At 33.4% G+C, this 21,423-nt stretch overlaps 2 protein-coding genes across 3 annotated transcripts in view; both read left to right on the top strand.

Moving 5' to 3' along the window:
• The first annotated feature begins 1,127 nt into the window (after positions 1 to 1,127).
• Positions 1,128 to 18,748, top strand: LOC140747862 (uncharacterized). The gene is made up of 13 exons (XM_073080486.1): positions 1,128 to 1,269; positions 3,526 to 3,685; positions 4,942 to 5,071; positions 5,587 to 5,718; positions 6,493 to 6,603; positions 6,994 to 7,096; positions 7,592 to 7,722; positions 11,373 to 11,535; positions 12,065 to 12,224; positions 12,653 to 12,824; positions 13,361 to 13,561; positions 14,257 to 14,362; positions 18,401 to 18,748. Exons 1-13 carry the CDS (start codon positions 1,134 to 1,136, stop codon positions 18,550 to 18,552), a joined length of 1,857 nt encoding a protein of 618 aa, XP_072936587.1. The 5' UTR covers positions 1,128 to 1,133; the 3' UTR covers positions 18,553 to 18,748.
• Positions 18,749 to 19,281: 533 nt separating this feature from the next.
• Positions 19,282 to 21,423, top strand: part of LOC140747724 (uncharacterized) — a 44,750-nt gene continuing 42,608 nt past the window's right edge. For both annotated transcript variants that reach the window (XM_073080307.1, XM_073080308.1), the window contains exon 1: positions 19,282 to 20,526. In XM_073080307.1, the coding sequence (XP_072936408.1) occupies positions 19,415 to 20,526 (1,112 nt within the window). In that variant the 5' untranslated portion in view covers positions 19,282 to 19,414. The remainder of the gene's footprint in view (positions 20,527 to 21,423) is intronic.

The raw sequence follows: 21,423 nt of genomic DNA, 5'->3' as shown, positions 1-21,423 counted from the left end.
GACTGCAGAAATATGTACTAAACCAACATTTACTTCAATTGTTTTTTACTTTGTAGTGACATAGAAGTCGGTTATATTTTTTGTTAAAAAATTTTTTACTACTTCATTGCAAAGTTTACATCATTTGAAATTTCTCTTTGATAGAAATCATTCGGTTAGTTCTCGAAAAAGTAATTTTACCTAACTGATCATTTTGAAAATTTAGTTTTATACCGATACGCGATCATCGGTTTGGATCGTAAATTGATTATTTTCATTGTTGATCCAGTGCAAAGTTGCTATTACAAGAAAATCAGGCGTATTGTTCGAGCCAATAATAACTAAGCTTAGCTGTTCTGAGTCTTATTCTAAAATGATACAAAACACAAATAATGTCATAGCTTTCTAGTCTTTTCATTAAATTTCATACAACTTTTATAGGTACCTGGCTATAAGTAAATCTTTGCGAGTCCAAATTATTTTAGTTTTTACTGTTTTCTGCACAATTAATGATTAAATTAAGTTCTATTCAAGTAGAACATTTATAAATAGAATTTTTAAAAATAAATAGACCTCTTAAAACCATAAAAAATAATTTTATATTTATTTTATTTCTGAAATTCAAGTGAAAGTTCATGAGTGGGAAGTTGTTCAGTGGCTCGATACGATGGCGATACCGATAACGTGTATTGTACCTACTGATAACAGTCGTCGATACACCGGCGACACCATCGGACGAGGGAGCGCCTTTCGACATATATATTTGGTAAAATACACATTTTTTATACAATTAGTTTGGGAGTTTAAGAATAAGAAACTTACGATATGAATGTTCATATCGTAAGTTTGTTATTACTTGGCGAGTTTAAGTATCAAAGTGGACTTGTAACGTGTTAAATTATATTCGAAAAATAAAAATATATATATAATATAAATAATTTAAGTACGACCTTCAAAAATAATTCACGAAATGTGCGACTTTTTTAATCCGGTTTCTTGGTTGTTAATTATAATTTTTTTTTTGAAAATATTCATATAAATACAGAGTGACTTGGTCAGACTTGACTTGGCGGTGCGTAGTCGAGGCATGAATTCCGTTCGTTTTAGATTACTGGACTAATCAATATATTTTTTGATAATTTTTAGATGAAGCCATGATACGTCCACTACCTCCAGAGTTGGCAAAAATCGCCAAAAAAGAGCTGAACGAGAACCCTAAGCAATTCGCTGATGATTTGCTTCACCTTAAGGAATGGATCGCGAAGCAACCTCACTTGAGAGCCAGAACAGGTAATAAGTGCTAATCAATTTACGATAATTTAGTAATTATCTTCAAATACGTACTAGTATCGTGTGGGTAAAATTGAATTGATAATATTTTACTTCCTAATACAGAATTTATTTTGTCGCTATTATAAATTTGATCACCATTTCAATACTTTACGAACCGGACAGTAGAATATTTAATATAATTATTTACGTTATTTACACGTGTTTAGTTTATTGTACTGCTGTAGGATTTTGACCTTTTGATAATTAATATAACTTGTGATTCATTATTTTAAATGAGATGGATATTCCGACATGAATTTCTTATAAAACATGTTTATACAACAATTAACTTGCAGTTTAGATATTTGTATATTGTGGATTTAAGTAGCAGAATGTTGCGCACGTAAAACGGTTTTTGGTAATTTTATTGTTTCGGAAAATGTAAATATGATAATTTACTTGGAAATATATTATCTAAGATAAGCACAACGAATCGATGTAATCAATCGCATCCTTAAATGGACGCGGATTGAAACAATCATCTAATTGCTAATTTTCAAATGATCACAAAAATACATAATAGGTACTGACAGAAAAAATGAGCATTCCTTTTACAAATTAACGTAAATTAATTGAGCCTTGTCAAGATATTCTTAGAAAAAAGTAAGCCAAACTTGATTGTATTATGATTGTAACACCACCCCACAATTAGGCCATATAAAATAACTTAACTAAATAAAGAAATTCATGGTTAATTTTTATGAATGTATTTCGATGGCAGTCTCTTCAAATGTATATCTAAAATATAAACATCAAATATCTACCGAGATCTTTTTGAGTCTCGATGGTTGCAGAATCTTCTCTGCCATATTATATGCATACTTGGTGTGTAACTTGTGTCAATTTATTTTTAACCGACTTCAAAAAGGAGGTGGTTATCAATTCGGCCGGTATCTTTTTTCTTTTTTTTATGTATGTACACCAATTACTCCGCCGTTAGTGGACCGACTTTAATAATTCTTTTTTTGTTACGAATGTTCAACAGAATATTATTTTAAATATATAATATAGAATTTGATATGGTTAGACCACCGCTACATATTTTCTAAATTTCTACAGCAATGTTAAGCGTTGTTGTTTTTTGTTTGAAGGGTGTGATAAGGCAAAGATATCAATATGAGGCGTTTCAACTTAATCCTTAGGGGTAATAACACATCAGTAATCTACTTCAGCCGGAGTTATATTGGATTTCTATATGGGAAAAAAGTCTATGGGTGGCAGTGAAAATTCACATGAATATAGTCCATCAATGGCATAGATCAATGGTTTATATGTTTAACTAAGTGCATAATAAATTAATAATAATATTGTAATCGTATTTATATGTGTTAACACTCAGTTTTTACACTTATGTTTATCGGGACATAATTAAAAGTGCCTTCATGATAATTTTACACTATACTTCCTTATTTGTATTAGTAGTAGATTTTAATTAGAGAGTTAATTGTATTTTATCCTATATGTTTAAGTACATACTACGTTACCGATTTCAAGTAGTTTCGTGAAGAACATACTCGTAGGTAATACATTTTTGACGGTGACAGCCGGTTGTTTTTTTGGCGATCGGAGATCAATTATTTTGTATAAGGGACTAAAAGTTAATAAACTTAAGTAGCAGAATTATGTAAAAATACTATTTTGTATAAGTAATGTCGTGACAAAGTAGATATGATAACATTTTTAAAATGACATTGAATGTTCTCAATAATTACGTATAGAGCACGATTTGTATTTAATAATTCGTAATAAACATTGCAAAATTGTAACATGAGACAATATAACATATTTTATTGCATTTTGTTTGTTTTATAAACTGATATCGGTAGTTACCTTGTTACTCGTATAAATAAATTGTTAGACATAGATTTTTATGATGTAGGTTAGAGTGGTCGTTAAAAATTATTTTTTTTGAGACACCCTAAAAATCCTTCCTTTTGACGAAAAATGAAGGGAGATTTGTTGTTGAATAACACGTGCCGCCGACCGACTTAAGGCCATTTTTCGTCAAAAGGAAGGATTTTTTAGGGCGTCTCAAAAAAATTAATTTTAATGACCACCCTAATGTAGGTACGTCTATAATTGTTTGAAGGTTTTTAAGGGTAGTAGTTTTGGTTGAAAGTCTTATGTATTTCAGTTATAATTTCCTTTCAAGATATTTGTGCCAGTTTTATATTTCAACATAAACTATATTTTAGATTTTATTGCTTTTTTCAGATGAGCAATGGCTCATTGCGATTCTCAGAGGCTGCAAGTTCAGCTTAGAGCGAGTGAAATCAAAATTAGATCTCTATTATACGCTGCGGACCACAGCTGCTGATGTCATATTGCGAATGACACCTATAGAACCCAAGTTTATTGAGTTCTTTAGACGTGGGTAAGTTATTTAAAAGTTATTGATAACGTTAATTGTATAGCTGATTGGTTTGGTACGATGCTGCACGAACATAATACCCTATTTTGCGTTATGATAGCAGTGTCAAGCACTATATTCTAGTTTGAAGGGTATGATGGAGAAAATTATTAAGAAGCGTTATTATTTAGTCTTTAGGGGTAGCAATACGGGGTATGTAACCGACATCAGGTAAGACTTCAATCCTACCTAGGATCGTTTGTAGATATCTAAACCACTTACTAAGAAGTATGCATGCTCGTTTGATATTCTTAATTACAAAAAAAAACTTGTTTTTATTACAGAGTAGAAAATTAACCTTATTAAATATATATGATACCTAAAAACAATCAAGATAAGCCGGTATTACATTTACATATTTCAAATCAAATTAATATTAAAAGATTTTGGTTTTGTTATTACTACGCTTTTATTTTAAGGAAATATCTAACTTGTGTATGTATTTTTGATACAACATATCGTAGAAATGCCACTGTTTTGACGTTAACTTTAATACCTATACTAGTACCTATGAGTAATGATTAGGTTGTGAGATAGATAAAGCTATGGTAGAGATGAAAAAGGAAAAATAAAATCAACGAGTTGCACTCCAGGAGTTCTGGCAGAAGTGAAAACTTTCGAAACCTAGGCTGAATCATAAAATATAATCAATAAAAAATTAAACTGACTCCCATTGAAATATTTTTTCTTTGCTGACCCGTATGACATCTTGAAATTTACAGTTTGCTTTGCCGTCTTACGACTTTTCGTTCAGGTCGCGTGTCCTGACGCGAGTTTAACATTGTTTGCCCATCTGAAAAAGAGCAAAATGCCGCTAAAGAAGTTTTCATTTCAAAATTAAGGAAGATATTATAAACGCAACTCAATTGATATTTATTAATTTTATAAGTACCTACGTACGACAATATACTATATCTTATATCTAATATAATTATTAATACTATCCAATCTTTAGATTAATCACGTATCATCTCTAATCTTTAAAACAGCTCAACTGATTTCAATAAAATTTTGCGGATACTTGAAAGATAGGATACCTTTGTACCCGATAGTTGTCGAGATCTTTTTGTAGCAAAAAAATATCTGCCTTAGGTCTGCAATATCTGCATTAGCCTGATATACAAATTGTTTGGTATTATATGTACCGATGGACTTAGATTTTTTGTACTTATATGATTATTGATTTGATTTTATATACTTAATTGATTTTATGTTTTTAGGACTTGCGTTATATTACCCCATTCTAAGAAGAAGTTACACCCTCGCACTATTCTTATACGAGCCGGCGAGTATGAAGTAGAAAATAACAATGTAGCCGATATAATGTGTATTTTATATTATTTAGTACAGGTATGTATTACATTGACAATGACGTCACTAATTAATCATTCAAACCAGACGTGTATGCAAAATCAACTCAAATTTAATTGCAAGTTTCGACCCATACATAATAATTAACAAAATATGTTAAATGAAAGGTTGTAAAAATCATGATTTATAATTAATATCATCTGTATAAAGTCTGTCATTTCATTGCAATTTAAAAAAGTTCGTTAGCAGATCTGAGATCTTCAGATCGAACCAGAAGCAACTAAAATCTATAGAATTACTACAATGTTTAAATGAAGCTAAATTATAATGTTCAGATTGAGCAAAATCCATCTTCAAGGCAATCTTTTGTAATAAACAAAAATTCCTAGCTCATAATAGGCATGTGGAATACCGAAACTACCGATTGCTTCAAAAACTTTTAACCAAATTGCAGCATGGTTAAAAGTTTTTAAACCTTATGTTGCAGAGGTGCATTATTCCTTTTAAATTGAATAATATATTGTACTGTTTTATTAATATTCAATAAAAATCAGATTCTAGTAGTCGAAGATGACATTGCCTCCGTGGTTGGAACGAAGATAATGGTGGACTACCGAGGGGTCACTTTAAGTCATTTGACGCAGGTCAGCCCTGGCTTGATGAAAAAACTGGTCGCGGTCAGTCAGGTATGTGTTGGTTTTGTATAAATTTATATTTAAGACTAATTTAAGATTTAACGAGGAGATTGTTTTACTTCAAGATTAAAATCATGATATTACGACTTTTATTTTTATAAACGTATTTGTATAAGAGTAGCAAACGGCATGCAGTTCACCTGATGGTAAGTGGTTACTGCCCCACATGGACATCTGAAATCAAATCCAGATAACATTAGTTTTCTACCTGAGGTCGGTCCCAGATGCGCCGTTACCCATGAGAACTAAGCTGGATTGCCTCGGAAAAGTATGTCTTCTTTACAACCAGTACACACTTCAAACCAAAATGCAGCAACGCTTAACATTGTTGTTGTAAGGCAGAAATAGGTGTGGCGGTAGTGCCGGCGGAGTCGAACCACAGGGCGTTCTACTTACGTAGTAACTATTTATTAATCTGTGGTTCTACCGCATTCTGTTTTACTTGATTTTTGTGATTAAACTTAGAGAATAAATACATGAGGACGTTATTTTGAGGATAGAATTATTACTTATTGGCATTTCCAACACCAGATAAGCTTTAATTTCCATCTTTTAAAGGCTTTTTGCCCGTTTCATTAACAGTAGAGATGTGTAAGATTGTACCTCAATAATGTCAAGTATAAATTCTGTTGCATTTTAATTTGGTTTCAAATAACCAGCGATCATAAAATGCGTACATACTTTAAGAATAGTATCCTAAGATACATCCTTTGGAACTCTCTATTTTCCTGTAGGTATTTTTATATTTTTTATTTATAATTTCAGGACTCTCTACCACTTCGTCTTAAAGGCAGTCATCATATGAATGTCCCTTCCGGTATAGAAATAATCTTCAAAATTGTTTCTGGTTTCCTAAATCAAAAAGCAAAAGAAAGGGTAAGTAACATTCTTTCGTTCTGTAATTCTTTCGTATTTATTATATATTGTTATAAATAAAACTATTAAAACGGCTTAAATTTCTCATCTTTAAAACACTTTCACGATGAGCTAAAATTAGAATTAGAATCCATAGCATGTCTATCTGTATTTGCCTGGGTAAATAATCTTGGAAACGACATAACACCTGAATCATTTTAAAAGAGTAACACTTGCTGTAGATACTTCAAGCCCTACAATGTGATTTTTCCTCTGTCGTTAGTGGCTTGAACATACATATATTTCATTCGTCAAAATAATGTTATTTTTACGTCAACAATTTGTATTTTTGCCATCGTCTTCATCGGTGTATAAATATACTACCTAACCTTAATTTACCAATTTTTTCAGCTGAGGATACATAAGACGCATGAAGAATTACTTGAGGTTGTGCCTCCGGATTCACTACCCGAAGAGTACGGGGGTACTGCTGGCACTCTTAACGAAATTATTGGTAGGTATCACAAGTTGAGAAACGAGTAGTAAAAATGTAGCAGAGTTAGCTCACCGCAAATTATTATTTATGCCATAAAGTAACGCCGTGTAAAGGTGCAGAACACTTCGTAGTTCGACGGACAACTGCACTAACCTACGTTTAAGCGTAATGGTAGTACACGGCGTAGTGCAGTGGCAGCTCTACTATGTTCTGCTTTGAAGTGTAGTCAGGTAAAGGTAATTTAAACCTCTCCGCGCTTGGGCTTACATGCTAAAGATGGTCTTTTCGACTGCGTTGACAACATAGCATGCTCTAATGTAGGATTAACTGAAATTCAAGGTTTAAAAGGAAAAGCGGACTAATATTGTGAAATGAGACAGTTCACTGTAAACTTCGATGCCATCATCACATTTGTGATTGACTCAGGCGGGACAGTTTAACATCAGGCGCACTATGGCCTTGTTGCTGTTTGTGCCTACAAGATAACCACAAATATTATTTTATACATTGCAGAGTATTGGGTCGACAAATTTAAGGAGTACAGATCGTGGATGGAAACAGAACTAACATTTGGAACTGATGAGTCCAAGCGAACTGGAGACTGCAAAAAGGACCAAGGATCGTTCAGGAAACTGGATATAGACTAAACGCTCAATTTGACTATGCTTAATACAATAGAACCAATTCGGTCTGGAGTAAACTTCCTTTGACGTAAAATAAACAAAATAATTCTAACTGACCTTTGTTCTACAATCCGAAATAATATTTAACCTGTTTTTTCACTTATCTAATTAGTTGCCTTAATTAAAATTATACGATTGATAATAATTCGTATAATGAATCTACTCGTGCTTAGAAGTTTTTAAGATCGAATTAATTAAGATCTAATTTCAGCTATTGTTGAAACAGAAAAGCCAGTTTAAATTCGATTTAAATTAAGATGATAAATATAATTAAATTATGTACGTCTTATGTTTTTTGTAATATGTCTATGATGTATGAATTTCCTTATTTGACCGATGATTTTAGTTAAAAATATAAAAATAATAAACCCGTTCATTAACTAACGGATATGAATTTTGGCCAATGAACATAAAATTAATTGTTAGTATAGTTAATTATAATAAATCATACAATGTTTCCTTAAGAATAAAACGTTTTTAAGTTTTTATATTTTATTTATATATTATTTCAAAATTAACCAAATATACAGTAGGAAATTGTTATTAAAAGTAAGGTTTATAATAAAGGATCAAAGTAGAACATATTAATTAGGAAAAAATAAAGGTGTGGTACACTAAATATTCTGTACAATAACTGTAAAGATGATTGTGTAAAACTGTATAGGTTGTTATGGCTAATGACGTGAGCGATATTTCATACTGTCTCAAGGACATTTAACTTTTCATGTGATTGAATGATGTATTTTACCCAAGATCGTTTGTGGATAAGACAGTTCTGTTACAAATAGTTATCTTGGTTAATTGTAGATATGTTATGTTATCTTGTAGAAAATCTTGTAAAACTTAGGCAACAATCGTTTGACGTAAGTAACTATTAGAGATGCGCCGAATAGTGGTTTCACCGAATAACCGAATACCGGATAATATTCGGTTTAACCTTTACCGAACCGAATATTCGGCCGAATTATTCGGTTTACCATTTCCTTATTGTCAATTTGCCAGTTATGTGTGTTCATTAACACTTTAAAATGTTGATTTGAGTTTTAAAGATAAATACTGATTTAAGGTTTAAAATAATTGTTGACTATACTATCTATAGATTAAGTAATAGATGTGTTAACTTGAGGTTTCAAAATAAATGTTGAATTGAAGTTTAATTGCTTTATTTTATTAGCTTTTTTTCAACACATTATTACTAGGATTTGAGTTTGACTTATAATATAACATAAATCTCACGTAATTTTGTATCTTAGTCCTGTACCATGTCGCGTACACAAGAAAATAGAAATACTCGAACCGAATATATTCGGCACCAAAACCGAATAATTCGGCCGAATACAAATAGCAAAAAAGATGCCGAATACGCCGAATACCGAATACCAACCGAATATTCGGCGCATCTCTAGTAACTATTATGGCAAATCAATACAAGAAACAAAAAAAGAGTACAAAATGAGTATAAGGCACTTGCATAAAATTGTTATTGGAAGGACGTGTAATAGTATAATTTTGAAAAATCCTTAATCATCCTTGTTGTTTGTTATTTTACCTGGTATTTTCCCACTTGCTAATAATGCGGCATTCCACTAATTAACGATAATGAGGGCAGTTATGGTTTTATATTATGAAATGTGTCTAATAATGTGAATAAATGATCGACCAAACCTTGTTTTTTCTGTTCCATGGACCAAACGAAGTACCGATTTACGATACGTAGGACATTTATATTGAAACAATAAACTTAAACCATTTTCATTTTATTGAAGTCATCTATCATAACTGATATGTACGTTTACAATATGTATGTGGTGTGGGTGAGACATAGATATTATCAACCTGTTATCAGTGTGACATTAGCTCCAATAAAGGTAGACATTCTAATTGTTGGGATCGCAGTTATTAGGTTAAATTCATTAGACACACATTTTGTCACAAAATTAGAAATCGGATGTGTGTCTAATGCACACTGCAGGCCCCCGTTGATTTTTTGGTAGATATTGGGTTAAAATGTACGGTAAGAGATATAATTAACTTACGGACGATAGATCACTATTAACATATTCTTTTATTTGAGTATTCAATGAATAATCACTGTTCAAATACAACTTAAAAAAACAAAAATGGTTTGCAGTACAAATATCACAGTATTGATACTGATGGTCATGACTTATACCACTTAAGTAAATCTATAAGGTTAAGACCTCGGATAGGTAATAAGCGCATTTAGAGCACGGAGCTAAGTATTTCCACTTTGAAAATTGTTTATTAACGGATTAGTTCGGTTATACATACTTTTGGGATTTATAAAACTAAAAATTTAAAAATAAATATTTAATGTGTTACAAATTTGCTTTTTATTTGCATTACTAGGCACTATCTGTCCTATTGAGTATTCTGATGTCGATCATAAATTTCACGTGCGAGCTATAGAACGGTATAGAAGAGCGCTATCTTATCTATTGAGTGCATTATAAAAGTGGAAAGTTATCGCGCCGTCCATATAACGGTTCAATATTAGCGGCATTAATTCTACAAATATTTAACTAATATAAATAATTTGAAATTTTGTTGGAAATTCTTATATTGATTTATTAATGTCAATCAATGTAAACACTGTGTACACAGTTTAGTAGATACGGGACAAAACCAAAACTACTTTTGATTTAAAGTATTAGTACCTAACTAGTAGGTAATTAAAATTATGACACTATACCTGTTAAGGTTTCCATTTTATAAAAAAGAAGGGATAACGAAAGTTAAAAATTAGGAACTTAATAAATATAAACTACTAACTAAATACTTAAATAATAAACACATTCCTATAATAGGAATGTGTTTATTATTTAAGTACTAATTTTATGTGAAGTTAAATATAACATAGGTGTGTTAAACTTAGTTAATTTTTCGGACCTTTAAATAACCCTTTTTAGAAGGTTTTTCTTAACAAATCGCAATTGGCTGGTCTCATTCAAACTTAGGTAGGTTTCTATTCATGTTATGGGTGAAAAGGCCACATAGGTATATGTACATAAGTACAAACAAAATTAGAAAGACACTTACTTAGAATTTCAAAATATTGCCTAAATTTAATTCATTATTATTATAACACAGACCGCTTCGGTTACCTTTATTCTATTATAATCAATAACAAAAACAATATTACGTTATGTAATATTTATTTAACAAAGTATGCAAATTACAAGGTTTCTGAATAAGCAGCAAGGAAAACTAATTACTCATACAAAAGTGTTAACGAACATTAACACGAACTTTAGTTTGTATGAGTGAGTAAACGTTTTGTTACTCGCCGATACCTACAATGCAGACTCGGTCGTGCTGAGGTTTCATTCCGATGCCGGTGTTTTGCCATTATCATTGCTTTATGTCTAATCGAAACCGTGATGTAAATTAGTGACGAAATAGTGCACTTAACCTCGTTTTTGTTCAATTCGGAAGGTACGTTCGCGCTTGAATTAACACACTTTTCATGTTTCAAACGGAATAGTACCTACTTGAATTGAAAACGTTTCTTCTTTATATTTTCAAAGTTGTGTTTTAAAAACGACCAGTAATTACAGTATATCTATATTTTTTTCGTTGTTTTTAGGTGAGACAGTGTTAATTTTGAAAACATGAATTTACGGCAACTACCTCCTCATTTATTAGAAAAAGCGAAAAAGGAGCTCGATGAAGACCCAAATAGGTTACAAAGTGATATTACTGCTCTAAGAACGTGGCTGGCAAAACAACCTCATCTTGAATCTGTTAATATATGTAAGTAAGTTGTTATTTATTAAAAACAATAAGGTTAAATTGAAATTTGATAGTACGCTGGCGGCTGTAAATTTATTATGATAACAATTTATATAAGGATTATGGTGTATACCGACATCTGTTGTGAAGTTGTAAAACTATTTTGTCGTAATGGAAACCAGTTGAGTAACGTACAGTCACGCAGAACGAGATACTTTTAAAGTCGCTCAACATTGTATGTAGTTTTGCTAAAGTGGCACAGATGTCGCTAACTACAATTGTTTTGTATGAAATATGAACACTCAATATTATGTATTATACTAGCTGACCCGACAAACGTGTTGCCACATAAATAAAAAAAATGTTAAGGGTGAACAACACTTATCACTATGGGGTATGAAAAATAGATAGTAGCCGATTCTCAGACCTACTGAATATGCATATAAAATTAGGTGAAAATCCGTAAAGCCGTTTCGGAGTAGTACGATAATTAACATTGTGACACGAGAATTTTATATATGTCTTATTTTGTGGTATTTTATGCTAATAGCGGATCAGATGCTAGTTGCATTTTTACGGGGAAGTAAATACAGTTTGGAGAGAAGCAAAGAAAAATTGGATTTATTCTACACCTTGAGAACACTAACACCGGAGTTTTATGGCAACAGAGACCCATTGGAACCAAAGATTCAGGAACTGTTGAAATTGGGGTAAGTGTGGATATTTTTTACGTACCTAAATACAAATAAGTGTGAATTAATGTACGTAGAACCCCCTTTGTGGCTTGACTCTAGCGGCATCATCCCCTCACTCTACTCACCCCTCATCTATTTCTACCTAATAACAGCTTTGTTAGCCGCTGCTGTGTTCTTGTTTTATGGGTATGTTAAGGGAGACAGTAAATATATTTTTCACTGGCATTCGGGCCCCAGGGATAACGGCACATCTGACGGCCACGACCTAAGATAGCCATCTTATCTTTTCTGGGGTTAGTTACAGATGTCCATGGGCGGCAGTAGCCACTTACTATCGGGTGGACTGCATGCATAAAAACCATTCTTTCCTGTATCTCTATTTCCGACATAGTGAGCACGTAGGAGCGTTTTTATTGATAGCAATTGTAATGCATTTTTTTCAGAGTATTTTTGCCTCTAAGAAATTGTAACAAGGATGATTCTCCACGTACGTGCTTAGTACGATGTGGTCTGATCGATCCATCTCGGCACCACTTGTCAGATCTAGTCAAGATGACTTTTATGATTACGGAGATTCTGTTACTTGAAGATGATAACTTCAGTGTGGCTGGAGAGGTAAGCAGGCATGCATTTTATACTACCTAAATTAATAGTAGTACCTAATTATAACCAATTATAATCCCCTTTGCCATATAGAACGAAGATAACCTTGAAAATATGTTTGTGGTAGAAGTGGTTGTGGACAAAGTAGAAGGGAGGTGACCTAGAGGTCGATTCCCTAGCCGATGGTCTGACTCCATGAAACATACTGTGTAACTCTAGATGACAGCAGCTGTCCTCAGACAAGCCGAATATAGGGTAGCATGGATTCAGCACGTGTGATTATATTATCCACTGAGGGAGGCCTCGTAGATTCGGCACGACCTACAGTAATGAAGACAACAACTGAGAAGAAGATATGCTTGGTTTGGGTTCTTTAAACCCATCGACAGATCGCATTCATCATTCGTCATAATAATGTTTAGGATACAACGATAGACCCAATAAATGGCTCCAGAAACGCCGGAAACCTTTATCGCCATAACACTGCTAAAATTATTTAAAATAACAATACAATCAATATAAGTAATTTAAAGTCATTTTATTTACAGGAGACCTTAGTAGATATTAAAGGTATTGGTATGGGTCTCGTGAGCCAGTGGACTCCAACACTCGCGAAGAAGATCATAACGTGTTTTGAAAAAGCGATCCCACTGCGGTTAAAGAGCATACACCTGTTGAACACGCCGCCGGGCCTCGAGACGGCATATGCCATCTTCAGGGCATTCCTCGGAGAAAAATTAAAGAAAAGGGTGAGACACTAAGTTCATTGCTCTTTACTTGACTTTCCGTAACCAAAATTCGAATATTTTCGGAGATTATAATTTAAATATTTGTTGTAATTGACTTTTCGTAACCAAAATTATCCTAATTACGCTAAGATTTTTTGAAGACTATTATTTAAATATTTTGTTATAAATGAACTTTATGGGAACGTGATGTAATTTTATTTTTTTAACTTCAACTAAAGCATTTATGACACTATTATACAATATTTTTCTTCGTGTAATACGTATATGTATCGGTATTCAGTGGGTATTTTTACATGGGGAAATCCCCATTTATTGAAATCCAAAGGAAGGATGACAATAAAGGATATAGGTACTTTTAACAATCATGTTATTCGAGTGTTTTTTTGTGCGCAATTCGTACAAAATGTATCTGTGTAATTTTGTTCATGTTTTGTTTTGATAAAGCTTTTATATAAATCATGTCGATTATCCTCGAATACTTATAACGACAATATGATTTGATGTTGATATAGTAAAGAAAAAAGTTAAAGTAATGATGTACCTAAATCTTGTTGATCCGGTAGTATAAAGAATAAGGGTTTCCAGGCAAAATATTGAGTATAGAATTCATATTCTACTCGTATATATTGTCTGGAAAATAAACCACATAAAAATATACATGTTTAAGTAATTTACAATTATGCAATTATTTTCAGATCTTTTTGCATAACCAGAACTATAAAGCTCTATACAAGGAAATCCCAAAGCGCATACTCCCTAAAGAATACGGAGGGGAGGATGGATCCGTGGAGGAATTGACAGGTAAAATTATGAACTCTTAAATACGTGTACGAGTATAGTATGGAATTAAATTCCTCCTGATGTTTTTCCTGAACGCTATGACATAGGACTCTTCAAGAACGGTCCAAATAGAGATCTCCTTCAAAGCCGGTGATGAGATTGCTACTCCTCTGGTCTTGCCTATGTTCATAGGCGACGGTGACTGCTTTCCAAAAATAACAAATAAATGCCATTTTTAAATTCAAAGAGCAAATGAGCGCAAAACACCTAATATGAGTAATAAACATTTCCAGCTCTTCAATTTTTTTAATGTAGATACATTTATTTGAAGAAATTTAGCAAACGAGTACGCAGTCATCTTATTTTAAGTGGTCACCTTCGCTTATGGATACCGGTCGCCATCTCCATGCAGAATAGGGCTTCTACTCGTAGCCTTGATTGTCGCCTCATATGATCAACGTCCATCGAAACGTAAGATCTGCTTCAAGCTAGAAATTAGTGCGACCTCCTACGATACCTGATACGAGTCTACCCATCGAGTGTCACCTTACAAACATAACATCTTTATTAGTAGGTTCTTTATAAAACCACTTTAACTCTTAAATTTCTTGTAGATTAGCTAATAGATACCAACTAAGTAATGATCCACATATTCACGACTCATTAGTTCTTGAATATAATTACAATTATGCATAACGTAAATGATGATGCAAGCCTCGTCATTGCTTCACAAATGTGTGACCAAATCAAATATAATGCTAAATTCTATACTTATGCTAATTAGTTGTCTAACTACTTGTAAGCCTCTGTGTATTGTAGTATGAAAATTCCTCTAATAATTATAAAACCTTCATTAATATTCGAGTATTAGAAACAATTACAACGGTTGAGCGTAACGGTTAAATGGTTCATTTGTTTGTTCATATTACTTAGGAGGTCTTCACAGGAAATAATTAATATAGAGTAGTAATAAACTCGTAACAAGTAAGTAACATAACTTATTCTTAGTAAAAATGGATTTTTAACCTGATGCAGCAGATTATTAGGGTAACAACTTTTTCAATTAATTACCTTCTTCTAAAGTTCCTATTGATAATATGATTTCAAAGATGTTGCATTACTTTAGAGATATCTGAAGGTTCCCTTTGTGATTGGACTTAATAGGCCATTTTGTTTGTTTCAAGGATCTGGGGATGGAGACATACTCATTCGAAGCATTCCGACTAAGTCCTCAGAGACAGCAACGAATCTGTGGCTGATCTCTGGGAGACCTTAAAATTTATTTGGGGTTGATTACAGATATTGATGGTCGGCAGTAGCCACATTGCCAACAGGTGGACTGCTACGTTGGCATCCATATTATAAAAAAATATTACATATGACAACCCTCTGAGTAACCGGTTATCAAAGATGTCTCATTATAAAGGATGGGATCGACGATGTCGGGCACGTCGCCGTCCTGGCGAGTCACTTAAAAGCATGTTATCTTTAATGCTCTATTTGCTAACATTGAATATTTGCATACATGTATACTCAATAATGTCATTAATGTAACCAAGTAAAGCTCGTAACTCTGAGGCGCCGGCATATCGTAAACGATACCTATGTCGTTATAGGGCATCGTCACAGTCGCGATTTGTGAGGTATTTTAGCAACTTTTCAGAGAGCACGAGATCGCAGCGAGTCGTATGTGTCGTAGCGTACACGCAGCGATTATGCAGCGAGCTCTTGTCTGTTCGCTTATTAGAGATACGGAGGGGATTGTTACTGAGATGGAATTTTAACAAATTTTAATGAAGGTTTCCTTACTTTAATAACATACGTTAACCTTGAGGTCTACTGACACTAAACATCTAGTGAATTCTAGTGTGATAGAAGTTTATAGAATTCTCTTATTTTAGCGAATCGTATTTTTTTTTAATTTCGTTACGAAAGCTACCGAGTGATGTCTCCGACGTAGTTGAATTTCAGTTTTGGGTTTAGTACCTACATTTCATGCATTCTTCAGAGGGTTATAGCAAATTCTAATGTTTAGCTAGAAGAACCAATAATATCAATAATTTCAAAGATTTTGAGGCAAGCTTCGTGGAATTTGAACTCCGAACTCCCAGAATAAGAGCTCGAAATTAATACATCGCCTCATTAAGGAATGGGGTAATAGTGCTCCTAAAATTAAATACGTGTACCTATTTGTATTTGCAAATCCTCCATTCTTATCTTCCATTATTATAGCTAGAATTTACTTTCTGAGAACAAAGTGCTTAAAGACTTGGTCTATTATGCAAGGGACTTGAATATTCGAGACAAATATTTGTCTAGTAATTTGTGTAAGTGTTTAAGGGTGGCTTGCGTGTGTATTTGCATATATGACACGTTTAGTTATTTACCCGTAGTACGTGGTAACAGATATTTTTTTAAGTTTAAGGGTGTGATAATTACTAAGGTATATATTAATTTATTTTTTCACCATTTTTCTTTATTTTCACGTAGTGATTTATTATAAAATGTATTTACTTGTTATCTTTTTTCCTATATCTTATTTCTTTTTTTCTCTTTCTCATATTCTTTGTTATTTTGAGTCCCTTTGTTTTTTCCTATTTTTTTCTCACTTTTAGTATAGTTGTACCGCCTTTAGTTTTTCTGCACATCCCTAAGTTTAACTGGTAGAAAATACTATTTAGCATTAAGTCCGCCTGTTGTACCACATTTTGTTAAATTGGTCAATAAATAATAAATAATTATATAATCTTGTTGTTGTTGCTGGTGTAAACGTGGAAATGTCAATGGGCAAACATATAATATATTAAATATTAGCAATAATTGGTATTATCCTTACTAATATTATAAATCCGAAAGTAACTCTGTCTGTCTGTCTGTCTGTCTGGTTGTCTTTTCTTCACGCCTAAACCACTGAACCGATTTTAATGAAATTTTGTACAAAGATAGTCTGAGACCCGAGAACGGACATAGGATAGTTTTTATCCCGGAAATCCCACGGGAACTAGGGATGGCGAGCTAAGATCGATTAATCGGAGAATCGATCTTTTGGAACTAACAGTCGATTATTTTAGTCGATATCCTTACTAATATTATAAATGCAAAAGTAACTCTGTCTGTCTGTATGTCTCTTCTTCACGCCTAAACCACTGAACCGATTTTAATGACATTCTGTACAAAGGTAGTCTGAGACCCTAGAATGGACATAGGATAGTTTTAATCCCAGATAGCGATCTTAGATCTACTAATCAGAGATTCGATCTTTTAGACCAAAAAAGTCGATTTTTTTAATCGGTCTCCAGTAATGGATCCTACCAACGTTAGTGGGTCTTTTGCAATCGGATCAATTCTTGCAATCGGAGACGGTTGCAACATTATATTTGTTTATATAGATTTATTGGGATTATATTACGGGTGGCGATTCTTTCCGAAAAATATCGATTTTTGAATCGATTCGAATCGAAGTGCAATAAATCGATTCACAAAAAAATCGAAGCCCTAAGAATCGATTCTATCTTCGATCTTTTTTCGAGGATAGCGAAAAAAAAGGTTATTAGGATCAAATAAGCACTGAAATTATGTATCCATCAGCAAATCCTTACTTCCTTCCTAATCCTTCCTAATATTATAAATGTGGAAGTAACTCTGTCTGTCTGTCTCTTCTTCACGGCTAAACCACTAAACCGATTTGAATGGAATTTTGTACAAAGATAGTCTGAGACCCGAGAAAGATTTTTGAACCAAAAAAAAGGAATGAATCGGTTCAGTGAATCGATCTTTCAACCCAGAAGATCGAAATTCGATTTTTTCATGATTTACCTACAGTTACTTTGCTTATCCATGTTAGTCGATCATCTATCTATTTATATAAAAATGAATATTTGTCTACATACATTTTATAAAATCGGAAAGTATGCATTTGGTCTTATATCACATCTCTTACCATATCATATCTTATAGCATATTATATCTTTAAAATGCGGGCGAAGCCGCGGGCACCACTAGTATGTAATAAAATTATAATTACATAAATATCTAAACCATATTGTCAATATTTTTCAGATTTTTGGAAGACAAAAGTCGAGAGTTATCGAGAGTGGTTTTTGAAAGAAGAAAAGGCGTGTTCCGATGAAACCAAAAGACCGGGGAAACCAAAGACGACATCGGTTTTGTTTGGGGTTGAAGGTTCCTTCCGTAAATTAGAAGTTGATTAGAGGACCTAAGTAGTACTCGTACCTATCTCTGATCATTAATTAATGTTTATTTTTATTTATATTTTGGCAATTCTTACAGTTACTTAGAGATTTAGAAAAAAAAATGTTGAAATAAATGTTAACGTTAATTTTGGGTGAATCAATGGACGAATACGTAACTGTGAAAAATCTAAATAATATATTGTACAGTTATAAATATTGTTTTTATTAAAACCCATCCTAAATAGATTAAAGAAATTTTTTTTCACAATAAATGTGTAAAAGTAAATTACTACGTTACAATATGTAAAAATTGAGTTCCGAAAAGTCAGATCCAACTTAATTCTGGCGAAAGTATCAGTGATTGCTGTCTAACGGGACTTCTGTTTAATTTAGAGTATGAAATACATAAAAAATGATAAGGTTTAATTGTTCAATGACGCTTTGTCATAGATACTTGCCATTTACGATAACTACACATTACATCGATATTACTTACAAGATTATACGGATTAAGGTCAATATAATTTACTCACAACTTTACCTTACATTCCACTCTCTCTTGACTATACAGTTGATCTAAAAGACATATCTATTCATATTTTTAATATCCATATACAAGGCGAGCAAGTATTTAGTTGCAGTAGTGCATTATCATTAAAGTACTTAATATTTGGGTAGCGTAGATACTGCTGGTGTTGAATACGATTGACGTATGCGCGGCCAGCGCCGCGGGGGCGCGGGCGCCGTCTTTCCGTCAGTCGCGCGCAGTTGTCAAAGCGACCGCGCGTCGGTAGTGTGCAATATTACTGCGACGTGATATGAACTCGCTTTCTCGGTTAACTGAGTGTTTGTGCAATACCTGATTTGCCGGCGCTCCACCATGACTGAGGAGGAGCTCGGCGGCCGTCTCGACGACGATATCTTATCGTCCGGACACGGGTCCGACAACGACGATGTTGTGATGAGAAAAGACAGGGCCAGCGTGAAGGAGATGATAATGCGCTTCGAAAGATCTGCTGTTAATAGCCTCGGTGGTTCCAGTGAGTCGTTGGAACGGTCTAAGGACTCTAATCTAGGAAGTTTAACGAGTATTGTGAATCCGATACAAATGCATTTTCAACACTTGTGCCCCGTGACTACAGCTCATGATAGGAATTCAAATGTGTCAGTGAACTCAATATTATCAAATGTTTCGGAATTAAGTTGTGAGTCAAGTTCTTCAGGTTTTGTGTCTGATAGGAAATCTTCAAGTCGACCTCATCGACCTGCTCCGCCACCACCAGAACCTTTTAATGACAATTCTTCAGTAGATAGTAAATCGCCTGCTCTAGAGGAAAAAATACCAAAAGAAAGACGGTACTCCTTTACGACACCCTGTACGTCACCTGTTGTATTACGGCGAACTAGACAGCCCCCAGTTATGCGACGAAAATCTACTATGAATCAAGGACATTTAGGTGAAACTCATTGGTCTTACGGCGTAAAACAAAGTGATTTAGAAAAGTTACTTAGACTTAAATCATCGGAGCCGTCAGACAATGAAGAAGAAACAAAGGAAATGGCTAACGCAGAGTCATCAAATGAAAGTGGCAGCAGTGATTCTAACGACAGTGATAAATTGAATGCGGGTGAAGAGTACGTGGTTAATAATGATGACGGTAGAGCGGATACCTTATCGACGGACCAATCCACGGATACTTTAATTAATGATTACGAAAGCGACGAAGGAGACAATTTGTCGGAGGGTTCTGGTGTGTCTGGTGAACGTAGCAATTATGACAATGTTAGTATTAAGTCCATATCGTCCTTCGACATGGTTCCATACCAGAAATACGATAGTATTACGGTTTCCTCCGACGAGTTCGGGTCGGAGGTGTGCCACGCGCCGGACACAGAGTTCCTTACAGTGAGTGCGGTAAACGAGTGGTGCGTGCCAAAGTCCGTAGGACCGGTATTGCTGCCAGTGGAATCGAAAAAGGAGAAGTATCGCAGGTGAGATCACGAATATTTCTAGATAGCTAGTAAAAATATTTGTGATATCTTTGCCAGGCTTTGTCACACATCGATATCTGATAAATTATCGCTTTACCTATTCAATGTACTGATAAGATTATTGCGTCTTTGTACAACTTGTTTTACTGAACATTGTCAGGATATTTTTTAGATAACCTTTCGTTTACATGAAAATGAGAAACATTGTTAAATCATAAGGATTAGGGTTCTATCATTAGCGTTAATCATGATATTAGAAGGTTTAGCTAAATAACGTATCGGTAGATCGTTTGGATCATTATTATATCGTCTAATTATGCAACTAGTATCGGACTGATTCATAAAACAATTAAGATGGCAAATGATACTTGCTCAGTTGCGCACACAGCTGTCATGTTCGTACGGACGAGGTTTCACCTTGATGTTTATTCATATGGTTCGTGGCAGGTAGTTAGCATGGTTATGTTTATTTGCTCTATATATAAGTAGCGTTTTCTTTATTGTGTAAATGTACATCGCACACGTTTGTGAAGTAATACACATTAGAAGTATAAGAAATTATTTCGATGTTAGTCAACGAGTGTTCTTAAGAATAAATAAGAAATATTTTATTGTCGTAATTTATTATTATAGTAGATGTGTTCAAAACAATTTATTACGAAATAATTATAACGAACATCTATCTAATTTGATTCAATTGAACTATTGCGGTCAGTTTGATTTTGAAATGCTAATAGTAGTAGTAGTAGAAGAATCTTAAGGTTTCTATAACAGTATTTTTGGTTATAATAAGTACATGTCAAGTTTTAAAACTAAAGAACGTCTTAATTATCGTTGCATAAAAATAATAAGTTTCATGGTCGTAACGGGCGAAATTCTAATGTTTTGAATAACATG

The sequence above is a fragment of the Epargyreus clarus genome, unplaced genomic scaffold (assembly GCF_041222505.1).
Source record: "Epargyreus clarus isolate Ecla_fem2 unplaced genomic scaffold, WU_Ecla_fem_2.2 ptg000015l, whole genome shotgun sequence".
Lineage (NCBI taxonomy): Eukaryota > Metazoa > Arthropoda > Insecta > Lepidoptera > Hesperiidae > Epargyreus > Epargyreus clarus.
The sequence above is the reverse complement of the archived record's forward strand: the minus strand, read 5'-3'. Positions and strand labels throughout refer to the sequence as shown.